Source organism: Gouania willdenowi, chromosome 17 (genome assembly GCF_900634775.1).
Source record: "Gouania willdenowi chromosome 17, fGouWil2.1, whole genome shotgun sequence".
NCBI lineage: Eukaryota > Metazoa > Chordata > Actinopteri > Blenniiformes > Gobiesocidae > Gouania > Gouania willdenowi.
Window position 1 is genome coordinate 32,506,338 of NC_041060.1, and position 12,575 is coordinate 32,518,912.

Below are 12,575 nucleotides of genomic sequence, written 5' to 3' on the forward strand. Positions count from 1 at the left end.
AAGAGACATAAAGTTAAATAGAAAAAGTTAAATAAGAATAAAATTAAATAAAAACCAAACCAAACCAACAATATTGCACAATTAAAAGTGACACATGTATATTACATACACAACACTATACACATCTAAGAGACATAAATAAAGTTAAATAGAAAAAGTTAAATAAGAATAAAATTAAATAAAAACCAAACCAAACCAAACCAACAATATTGCACAATTAAAAGTGACACATGTATATTACATACACAACACTATACACATCTAAGAGACATAAATAAAGTTAAATAGAAAAAGTTAAATAAGAATAAAATTAAATAAAAACCAAACCAAACCAAACCAACAATATTGCACAATTAAAAGTGACACATGTATATTAAAGGCCAGCTTTAAGGCAAGTTGGCATTTAGAAACACAAGCTGGCGGACCTTGGAGGGGCTGAGCCTGTTCCGTCTGTCTGTGATTATCTGCCCAGTCTTTGAGAAAACTCTCTCAGAGGGCACAGATGTGGCCACAATGCACAGTCTAGTTTTCATCACCTCACACAGAGTTTTGAATACGGGCGAGCACATCCTCCACCATGCCAGAGGATCTGATGAGCGGGATAGGAGTGGCTCTGCCAAGTAGGCCCGCATCTCCATCATGGCAGCAGTTGAGGTGCTCGATGTGGCAGAATCTGAGGAAGTGGAAGCCCTGGTGCTTGCAACCCTCTCATCGAAGTCTTCCCAAAACATGGCCCCTGTGCTGGCAGCCACAGAGGGATTTTGAGACTCCTCCTCCTCACTGTGACTGGGGTGGTTGTGTGCTGCAGCAGCTGTGATTCTCTTCACAGTGTCCTCTGCAGCCTTGCTGTTAACAAAAGCTTGCTTTTTGAACCTTGGGTCCAAACAAGTTGCATCAGCAAGCTTCTCAATGTGCTCCACCTTGCTGAACCTCTTCTGCATTTCAGACATCAGGCTGTCCACCAGTTTTTTAATAGGTTCATGGACTGACGGGCTTCTTTGATGGCGAGCAACAATCCTCTGAAGACCTCTTGCCATCAGAATCACTTTGGAGGCAGTCACAAACCTACAGACAGAGTTCAATTATTCATATTTTGTTCTCAAAAGCAGTTATAACAGTGTACTATCACAGATCAATGTCATGTGTCTTTGTTAACAGTAAGGATACAGTTAAAATCCATCACTAACTATATATATATTTTTAAATATGAAGTTTGTGCTTATTAAAAGTGAGTTAGTTTAATATAAATGAATTACTTTAACTACATACCTCTCAGCGCTCACTTCAACGGTGACCTCCTCAAAAGGTTTGAGGATGTCCGCTGTTTCCTGAGCAATTTCCCATTCCTCTGTGGACAGTGTGGATAGGGGTGCATTGATAAGTGCCAGGGTGGAGATGACTGGATCCTTGACATCAATGAACCTTTTCACCATATAAAATGTGGAATTCCACCTTGTAACCACATCCTGCTTCAAGCGCAGCTGCTCCTGGCCCATCTGTTGCTGTGTGGCCTTCAGCTTGTCTGAAGCAACTGTGCTTCTGTGGAAGTATTCCACCACAGCTTTTATTTTATGAACTGTACCCTGAACCTCTCTAAGTGCAGCTCTCACAACAAGATTTAAAACATGAGCAAAGCATGGTATGTGGTCCCAGTGCAGGTGGTCTCTCAGGGCTGCCACAATGTTGCTGGCATTGTCTGTGACACAAGCTACAACTTTGTCACTGACACCCCATTCATCTGCAACTCTCTTCAACTCACTTGCCAGGTGAGCAGAAGTGTGTCTGTCTGTCAAGACAAAACAGTCCAGGAGATGGGATGTCATTGCAAAATCCTGTACATAGTGGCAGGTCACAGACATGTAGCTTGTGGTTGTTACAGATGTCCAGCAGTCAGTTGTGAGGCATACAGCAGGAGCATTCTTGATTTTCTCCAACAACTCAGCTCTTATCTTTCCATACATCTTTGGCAGTAGAGTTTGAGAAAGTGTTTTCCTGCTTGGCAGAGTGTATGAAGGGTCCAGGGTCTTTGTGAATTCTTTGAAGCCTTTGTCCTCAACGATGGAGAATGGTTGATAGTCAGAAGCTATCATTTTAACCAGTGCTTCATCCAGTTTGCTCTGCCTGAGTGGATCCATTGGCCTTGTAATGTAAGTGCCCATATGTGTTTGTTGTGGCCTCCGTGGTCTAACTGCTGTTTGGGTGGTGGTGGTGGGTGCTGCTGGTGTACTGGATATTGCAGAAGCTGTAGCCAGTGTTGCAGCAGCAGTGATTTGAGGTCCAGATAAAGTGCTACTGGTGGAGATATTTGCAGCTGCTGCAGTGGCTCCATCGTCACTCTCCCCCCTCACTTGTGCTAACTGCACAGTTGGATGTGCCGTTTTAAGGTGTCTTCTCAAATTTGAAGTGCTTCCTCCTTGGGTTGATAAAATCCTTTTGCAAATATTGCATTTGGATTTAGTGGCTGAAACCTCACTGAAATGGTTCCAAATGTCACTCCTTTTCCTTCCACTCATTTTTCTGACCTGCTCAGACCCCTGTTGTTTGTGTTCTGATTTTACCTGGCACTTAATGTAAATGTAGGTGATGGGTGGGGGGATGGGTAACTGCCCATCATGGAGCCTTGAATGACAGTAGCGCTCAATTTGTGGCCCAGAATCACGTCACTCCTAGTAGTTCACTCTGTGCGACATTAAAATGTGACGAGGTGAAAAAAGCTATATCATTAGAGTCAAACAATTGCCACTTTGCACACAATTTCATGCCAAACCCCATTTAGCTCAGGTAGTAGAAAAATGTATAAATAATTACGCCAACTTGTGACGTGAATTAGTTTCGCACAGTGGGAGTGGATGCGACACCGGCATGTGCCGTGACTATAACCGAGTGAACCCCCTGTTGCGCTGTGTGAAAGTGTGTACGACTAATTATGCTCTCAAGTGCTCTTAAACCAGTATGCAAATTTGGGCTATGTGAGCTGCTGATCAGAGGCTCTAAAGTTAACATTTAGTGAGAATTTGTGGTGCGTTTCCACCTCCTTTTCTCATCCGATGCAAACCCGTTATGTAGGCTATCAGACTGACAGCGATACTGCAGCAGCAGACGAGCAGAGCAATACACAGATTAATATAGCGCAGGTAGACTTATATAAAAAATAAAAAAATCTCATGAAATTGTGACTTTTTCTCCGGACATGTCACAGAACACAGACGTGTGCAGAAAGTTTTGAACATGAGCAAAAGCAGAGTGGGTAACCGGAGCTATTAAGTGCAGCCTAGATGTTTAACGTAATTAAAATTATATTATTCAAATAAAAAAGGTTAAAAGAACCGGAGACCGCTGATTAGTTATGATTTCATGAATGAATAACGTATTGTGGTATTTTACTATTGTGTGGCAAATAACACAAAGTTAACACGTTGATATAATTTTCGAAAGTATTTATTTACAAACACATTCATTATATAGGCTATACAATAACACAACAAGGACTGAAGACCACTATAATTATGATTTCGTGAATAAATAATCTATATCGGGTGTCACATGACAAATAAACTGTAGATATCAGACATCAATCATTTCCTTGTTCAGCTCTCAGTCAACAGCCCCCCAGCCCCGTAGCTGTCTGAGCCACAGCTGTCACGTGACGAATGAACGAAAGAGCAATCCGTCATGATCCGTATGAACGAATCGTGAACGAACCGAACGAACTGCAGTGCTTGCTGCTCACAGACAGCCTGTCTGTCACGTGACTAAAGAACTGGGACCTGAGAATGGATCCAGCTGAGTGAGTGGTGAACGAATCATTTCTGTTTCCTGTCTGCTGCTGACTGAGCTCATGCAGCTGCTGCCATGTGGCGAGAGAAGGTACTGCATGAAAATGAACGAATCGCTCCCTGAGAAGACTCGTTACTCCCGAGTCATATAAAAGATTAGTTCATTTTGAACGAATCGTTCACGAACGATACAACACTAGAAACCCTCCTCCCAGCTTTTATAGAAGGGGTGGGGCCAACAGTGAAAGTTGGTGACACACGATAATCCGTCTTAGCTAATAGCAAAAATCAATTGTCATAGCCAGCATTCAACCCTTTTAGGGCAGTGACTCTGATATTTTACAACTAAATACACAAAATGTAAAAACTTTTACTAAAATGTTAAAAGTTGGACCAGGATCAATCAACAGCACTACTTAATACCCAAACACATATGTATTCAGCTAAAAAGTTTGGGGTATAGTTACTCTTTAACCTGATTCGTCATTAATGTTATATTGAAATACAAAGTATAAAATGAATCTCATTAACAACATGACATAAATTGGTTGGTGCCTCCGTGAAAGATTTCGATTGTTTCGATTTCCTCAAAAGACACAATTATTATATTTGTGCTATAGCCCTATCACAACCTCCTTGTTAACGTGTGTTGGTGTTTTAACAGTAAAATGGGATAGAAGTAGGATAAATTCAAGGTTTAAAGATTTATAGCATTATGAAAAACTTAATATCTGTAGCACATGAAAGCATGAAAATATTTTTATCTCATTTCATAATAACTATGTCACATTATTTTCAATATTTTTTTATATGATGTGATTAAAGTGATTCTTACAGTCCAAAGCTAATTGTTTTCTGCTACAATATCTAAATGTTCAAGACATTTTATGTTTGGCAGGCATGTGCAATTTATGGTAATGCTTTATACATTCCCTTATAAAAAAGAAAATAGTCACGCCACTCTGTTCCAATGGGAATTACAACAAGAGTTTCAGCCAATTTAAAGGGGACATATGCTAAATCCACTTTTTTAGCCCTTAAATGCATTTTGTTGTATATTTAGAGTGCTTAGAAGTACAGAAAAAATTAAATTAGTCTCTTCAGGTGCTCCGTAGATATCTTTATATTCTGTTTTGCTCATATTTTTCAATCTGTTTCGCTTTTTCTATTCTATATTAAGTTTTTTGAACTATTACATCACAGTATTTGCAGCGGAACTGCCAAATTAGGACATCAACTCCAGGTACAACACTTCGAGCAATCCGCCTTTTTTATTTCTCGCTTTTATTTTGTAGTCCAAGCTCAAGGATGCCGAAGTTACGAGAGGATAAGTCAAAATGTTTGGTTGTTGGCTGTAGTAACCCACACGCTTCATTACACCGTCTCCCAGCATCAGAACCTTTTCAAAGTGCCTGGTTGAGTTTTATTTTTTATGGAAATGTACCCACATCTGTGGGTAAGGTCATTTTTGTGTGCGCGCAGCACTTCAAGGATGACTGCTTCTGCAACCTCCACCAGTATAAAGAAGGATTTGCCGAAAGACTTTGTCTGATTGAGGGTTCAATTCCTTCTATCTTTGGAGACGACGAACAGAGCACTTCGGTAAGCTGTAAATAACGCTAAAAAGTGTGATGATAAGACGTCCCTGTCGTTGTTTTGTTAGCATTAGCAGTTGCACCGTCTTCAGACTTCATATGTTAGTGCTGTGTGCTCGTTTTAGATCCTTGATGATATGGCCTACGTGATTTAATTTAAGTCTAAAGTTTTCATTAGTCAGTTCATTTTGCCGTTTTTGTCTCCAAAAAGACTATTAAAATGCATTTTGTGACGTTAGCTTGGCACTAGCGTTAGCTCGGTGCTTGTGTTAGCTCACTTGTTAGGGTTCTGCAGGTTCATCATCTTCATTTTCATCTCGCTCCGCTGGGTCCGACTCTGGCTCAAACATGTAAGGCTGGATGGACAAGTATTCTGTTGTTGACATTTTGTAAATAACCTCTGAATAAAAAGTTTATGCGCCGCTACATAGCCGTATCTCTTCTATCAAACTACAAAATGGCCGAGCAGGCAGCAGGGTGGAGTTGAACCTGGAGAGGGGGCGGGGTATGAAGTGTCTCATTTGCATTTAAAGAGACTGCACCAAAACGAGTTGCTCTCAGAAGCACATCAGAAAAGGGGTGGAGCTATAATAATGAGGAATTCAGACCCAAGCAGTGCAGTTCTGCTTTATATAGACCACAACTGTATGATATATATGTAAAAAGGAAGGATTTAAAACCATGATATCTCCCCTTTAAAGTTTAACAGGTTGATGTCACATGTGCTCATAGTTCATACACATGTGCATTAAAACTACACTACAAATACTTTTCCATATGCAGAATCACATGGTAAATGGTAAATGGACTTGATTTTATATAGCACTTTATCACCACACTGAAGCAGTCTCAAAGCGCTTTACATATCAGCTCATTCACCCATTCACTCTCACATTCACACACCAGTGGGATCATGGTTCGTTGATGCTCCATCATAGGAAACTAGTACTGTGGTATCACAGCTCCCTGTGCTCCTATAGTAGGTCACTTACACCCTAACGAGATTACATGATTTGTATAATTACTTGTATAATACAGTAGTAGCCTATAATCTTTTACTCACTTAGTTACTCACTTACATTAGTTACTCACGTAGTTACTCACTTAGTTACTTGGTTACTTAGTTACTCACTTAGTTACTTTGTTACTCACTTAGTTACTCACTTAGTTATTCACTTCGTTACTTTGTTACTCACTCAGTTATTCACTTAGTTACTTTGTTACTCACTTAGTGACTCACTTAGTTACTTGGTTACTAAGGGTGTGCTCACACTGGCAACTGGGGCCGTTCCAAGCTCACAGCAGGAATCCCCCCTTCCCTGTCCCTTTTCTGGCACGGTAGAACGGATGTGATCACCAGCTCAACTCGGTACCCACAGAGAAACACGTCATCACGTTAATTTATGACACACGTATGGCGTTACGTCACCATTAAGCAACTCTGGGTTTGTTGTTGACAGTACATTCTGTTAATTTCATATTTTCTGTTGCGTAGGGTAACTATAAACCAAGATTTACCCAGACACGTGCTCTTTTCACGGACTGGGTTTCCCAGGGCCCCTGAACGCATCACGTTAATTGAAATGACCGTAACTCTGCTCATATTTGCTCAATCGGAGAAATTCCATCAGTTTATGAAAGATAATAAGTTGCTCTTTACAGCCAGTGTCGGTACATTGCGGTAATTTTACTCACACGTAACGGAAACATTAAAGATGCCGCTTTGTTTTGACGAAATTGACACAAGGAACAGAGAGAACCAAGTGAGTGAGAAAGAAAGAAAAAAACAGACCAAATAACGGTGGATTTATTAAAAATGAAAGACTCTCTGACGATAAAAACCACCATGAATGGAGGTTCAAATGGATTTAAAAACAAAGGAGGAAACTGAGCCTATAAAGGTAAGATCAGTTTAATTTCTGGATCAATAAACATCGTTCTGATTTTGTGGAGCTAGTCTTTATGTACATTAATATAAGTGTAAATAGATGCTTTTAATGTGTGTTAAAATTTAGGACAGAGTATTTGTGTGTGTTTAAACTTTGTGTGTGTGTGTGTCCATCTGAGCATATTTATCTCCATCACTTTCAGTTTTCCTTTTGATGAACATGACATTATCTAACTCTTCTTTTATTTCTTCTTCTTTAAGTCCATGCAGAGTGGACACGCCCCTCCCTGGACATTAAAACCATGAGCTGATCCTAGTTTCCATCATCTGGTCTAGACCCATCACTTCTACCGACAACAGACAGAATAAAGCTCAGAGTCAACATGGGAACATGGGATGTGCTTATTTATTGAAATATATATTAAATGATTATTTAATTTTCTGTAATTTTATTTTTTAGGAGATGTTTTTAATTGTTTCAATAATTTAGAGACTTAAGGAACAGATTGTTATAATGCATAATAAAGGCAAGGCAAGGCAAGGCAAATTTATTTATATAGCGCATTTCATACTCAAGGCAACTCAATGTGCTTTACATGATAAAACATTCAATTGTTTAAAATCAATAAGAACATTTAAATCAATAAGAACATTTAAAATCATCAGTAAAATCAATTAAAATCATCAGTAAAATCATCATTACATCAACAACATGACAAAAAATCTCTCTCTCAATCATATGCAGTAGAGAAAAAAAGTGCCTTTAACTTTGATTTAAAAATGTTCACATTGGATGCTGACTTCAGCTCCGCTGGCAGTTTGTTCCACTTCTTTGCAGCATAACAACTAAAAGCAGCATCACCATGTTTACTGTGAACTCTGGGCTCCACTATCTGATCTGTGTCCATAGATCTGAGAGACCTGCTGGGTTCATACCTGACTAACATGTCACTGATGTATTCTGGACCAAACCCATTCACAGATTTATACACCAGCAGCAGAACTTTAAAGTCTATTAAAGGTGATTTACTTGAGTCAGCACTAATTTCAGATTGTTTTTAAGTCTTTGTATAAAAAGACTTTAACAGGACAACAATGATGTGCAGAGCTACAGTAATGTTGGCTTCATACAATAACAATAATAACAACAACCACTGCACACGCCACCAGAGAAGCTTCCAGTGAATAATTTACAAATAAAAAAAAAATTCACTGATGGTGACATTGAGATCTCAATGTCACCATCAGTGAACTTTTTTTTGTTGTAAATTAATCACTGGAAGTTTAGATATTGTGTGACAAAGATATCAAAGTTTGTTTTGAGAAGAGTCATATTTATGATTAAAAGTTATGATTGTATTATATTCTAAAGTTTAGAATTATCTGGCTCGTCTTCCTTTCTTTCTGTTCACAGCATAACCTTATATTTAGTTTTAAAAAATGTGTTTACAGCTAATTTTATTGATTATTGTTACACATCATCCTGCATGTGCATTATATACAGTATAAATGTGTAGATTTAACAAACTGTTGGAGAAATCATTTTATTAAATACAAAGCAAACGACATGCAAACAGAAAAACAAAGGTAGAAATAGTTTATTTAAATTGTGAAATTAGTGAGTTGTTAAAGTGCTGAGGTGCAGCGGAGGGTCTTCTTCTGCAGAGACGTGATGATGAGGGGTCAGAGTAAAACCCAGAATTCCATGATAATTTTGAGGGTATAAACATGCATATAAACACATTATTGGTATATTAACCCATATAAACCAAAAAATATAGAAATGTGACATTTTACTGCTGCAAATGTGTAACATATTACTGGTATTTTGAGAACAGGACACGTGTAGATTTCTGAACAATTCATTATAGTTGTGCAGGACTAACAGGAACTCCACATACTGAAAATTGGTATTGCCACATGTGCACTAACACGACACGACCTAAGAAAAGAAATAAAATAAGATTAAAAATAAATAAATAGTTGCAACAATTTGTAGTCTTGTTCCGGGTTCTGCTGTCATAATATTCCCATCCTTGTACTTCCAATGTTTAAATGTTTTGTTTTTAAGGTTCATGTTACATTTTGCAAAAGGTTGCACTTTATTTCTGGCTTATTGATTTTTGTTTGGAAAATTATTACCCTTTCTTTCAGACATTTCATTTATTTGGGCTTGTATTTGTGATGTTCTGTTTTTGGTTACATTTAGATTAATAAATTAATACACTACACTTTGCTCCCCAAGACACTGTGTTTGTTTTCATTCTACAGAGTTTGTGAGTATGTGTCCCAGAACACTGAAACACCATATATATATTTATATTATTTATACATTAGCAGCAGAAAAATGTCCCATTTCCATATTTTCTGGTTTATATGGGTTAATATACCAGTAATATGTGTTTATATGTATATTTATATCCTCGGAAATACCCGGACCTGATGATGAGCTGCTACACTCCGTTACTGTCCCGCTGTCGGCTGAATAAAGAGAAGTCCTGACGGTCATGTTGTCCTCTTCCTCCATGAGTTATCTGTGGTGTCGTTCATATATATCAGGTAACGCCAATTCTGAACTTTTCATCGGCTAACGAGCACTTCTGACACCGCTATCATTGCGGAATGCGGATGTTTATGTGCCGTAAAGCGTCGCGCGGTACCAACGTCATCAAATTTTGCGCGCGGGTCGAGTCGAGTTGTGCGTGCGCATGCGCGGCCAACCGTGCCAGTCTGGCACTCTGTTTGGACCACCTCTTCCAGCAGGACCATCGGTCCGTTAACCCACCTGTGGTGCAGTTCACACCTACACAGGCCAGACAATGGCCCCCCATGGTTTCACACATGCACAGAGCTGGTTAGGAACGGCCCTGGTTGCCAGTGTGAGTACACCCTTTGTTACTCATTTAGTTATTCACTTAGTTACTTTGTTACTCACTTAGTTACTCACTTAGTTATTCACTTAGTTACTTTGTTCCTTAGTTACTCACTTAGTTACTTGGTTACTGAGTTACTCACTTAGTTACATAGTTATTTACTTAGTTACTCACTTAGTTATTCACTTAGTTACTTTGTTACTCACTTTGTTACTCACTTAGTTACTCACTTAGTTATTCACTTAGTTATTCACTTAGTTACTCTGTTACTCACTTAGTTACTCACTTAGTTATTCACTTAGTTACTCTGTTACTCACTTAGTTACTTAGTTACTCAGTTACTTTGTTACTCACTTAGTTATTTAGTTACTCACTTAGTTACATAGTTACATACCGAGTTACATAGTTACTTACTTAGTTACTCAGTTACTTAGTTACTCACTTAGTTACATAGTTACATACCGAGTTACATAGTTACTTACTTAGTTACTCAGTTACTTAGTTACTCAGTTACTTAGTTACTCAGTTACTTAGTTACTCAGTTACTTAGTTACTCACTTAGTTACTTTGTCACTCACTTAGTTCCTTACTTACTTAGTTATATAGTTACTCACTTAGTTACTTTGTTACTCACTTAGTTACTTAGTTACTCAGTTACTTTGTCACTCACTTAGTTACTTAGTTACTCACGTAGTTACTTTGTCACTCACTTAGTTACTTAGTCACTCAGTTACTTTGTTACTCACTTAGTTATTTAGTTACTCACTTAGTTACATAGTTACATACCGAGTTACATAGTTACATACCGAGTTACATAGTTACTAACTTAGTTACTCAGTTACTTAGTTACTCACTTAGTTACTTTGTCACTCACTTAGTTACTTATTTAGTTACATAGTTACTTCATTTGTTACTCAGTTATTCAGTTACTCACTTAGTTACTTAGATACATAGTCACTTACTTAGTTATTCACTTAGTTACTTTGTTACTCACTTAGTTACTCAGTTATTTAGTTACTCACATAGATACATAGTTACTTAGTTATTCACTTAGTTACTTTGTTACTCACTTAGTTACATAGTTACTCACTTATTCACTTAGTTACTTTGTTACTCACTTAGTTACATAGTTAGTTACTTAGTTACACACTTAGTTACTTTATTTGTTACTCACTTAGTTACTTTATTTGTTACTCACTTAGTTACTCACTTAGTTACTCACTTAGTTACTCACTTAGTTACTCACTTAGTTACTTAGTTACATAGTCACTTACATAGTTACTTAGTTATTCACTTAGTTACTTTATTACTCACTTAGTTACTCAGTTATTTAGTTACTCACATAGTTACATAGTTAGTTATTCACTTAGTTACTTTGTTACTCACTTATTCACTTAGTTACTTTGTTACTCACTTAGTTACATAGTTACTCACTTAGTTACATAGTTACTCACTTAGTTACTTTGTCACTCACTTAGTTACTTAGTTACTCAGTTACTTTGTTACTCACTTAGTTATTTAGTTACTCACTTAGTTACTCACTTAGTTACTTACATAGTTACTCACTTTGTTACTGAGTTACTTAGTTACTCACTTAGTTATCGGTAGTTACTTAGTTACACACTTAGGTAATTTATTAGTTACTCAGTTGCTTTATTTATTACTCACTTAGTTACTCAGTTACTCACTTAGTTACTTAGTTACTCACTTATTTACATAGTCAGTTACTTAGTTATTCACTTAGTTACTTTGCTACTCACTTAGTTACTCAGTTATTCAGTTACTCACATAGTTACATAGTTACTTAGTTATTCACTTAGTTATTCACTTAGTTATTCACTTAGTTATTCACTTAGTTATTCACTTAGTTATTCACTTAGTTACTTTGTTACTCACTTATTCACTTAGTTACTTTGTTACTCACTTAGTTACATAGTTACTCACTTAATTACATAGTTACTCACTTATTTACTTAGTTACATAGTTACTCACTTAGTTACTTAGTTGCTCACTTAATCACTTAGTTACTTTGTTACTCACTTAGTTACATAGTTACTCACTTATTCACTTAGTTACTTTGTTACTCACTTAGTTACTTTGTTACTCACTTAGTTACATAGTTACTCACTTAGTTACTTAGTTACACACTTATTCACTTAGTTACTTTGTTACTCACTTAGTTACATAGTTACTCACTTAACTACTTAGTTACTCGCTTATTTACTCACTTAGTTACATAGTTACTCACTTAGTTACTTAGTTACTCACTTAGTTACTCACTTAGTTACTTACTTAGTTACTCACTTAGTTACTTTGTCACTCACTTAGTTACTTAGTTACTCACTTAGTTACTTTGTTACTTACTTAGTTACTTACTGAGTTACTTACTTAGTTACTCACTTAGTTACTTAGTTACTTTGTCACTCACTTAGTTACTTACTTA

General features: G+C 37.2%; 1 protein-coding gene across 1 annotated transcript; it reads right to left on the reverse strand.

The window, feature by feature from the left end:
- Positions 1 to 217: 217 nt before the first annotated feature.
- LOC114479760 (zinc finger BED domain-containing protein 4-like) lies at positions 218 to 3,965 on the reverse strand. Its single transcript, XM_028473603.1, has 2 exons — positions 1,270 to 3,965; positions 218 to 1,065 (listed from the first exon to the last, which is right to left on the reverse strand). Exons 1-2 carry the CDS (start codon positions 2,511 to 2,513, stop codon positions 387 to 389), a joined length of 1,923 nt encoding a protein of 640 aa, XP_028329404.1. The 5' UTR covers positions 2,514 to 3,965; the 3' UTR covers positions 218 to 386.
- Between the last annotated feature and the right edge of the window lie 8,610 nt (positions 3,966 to 12,575).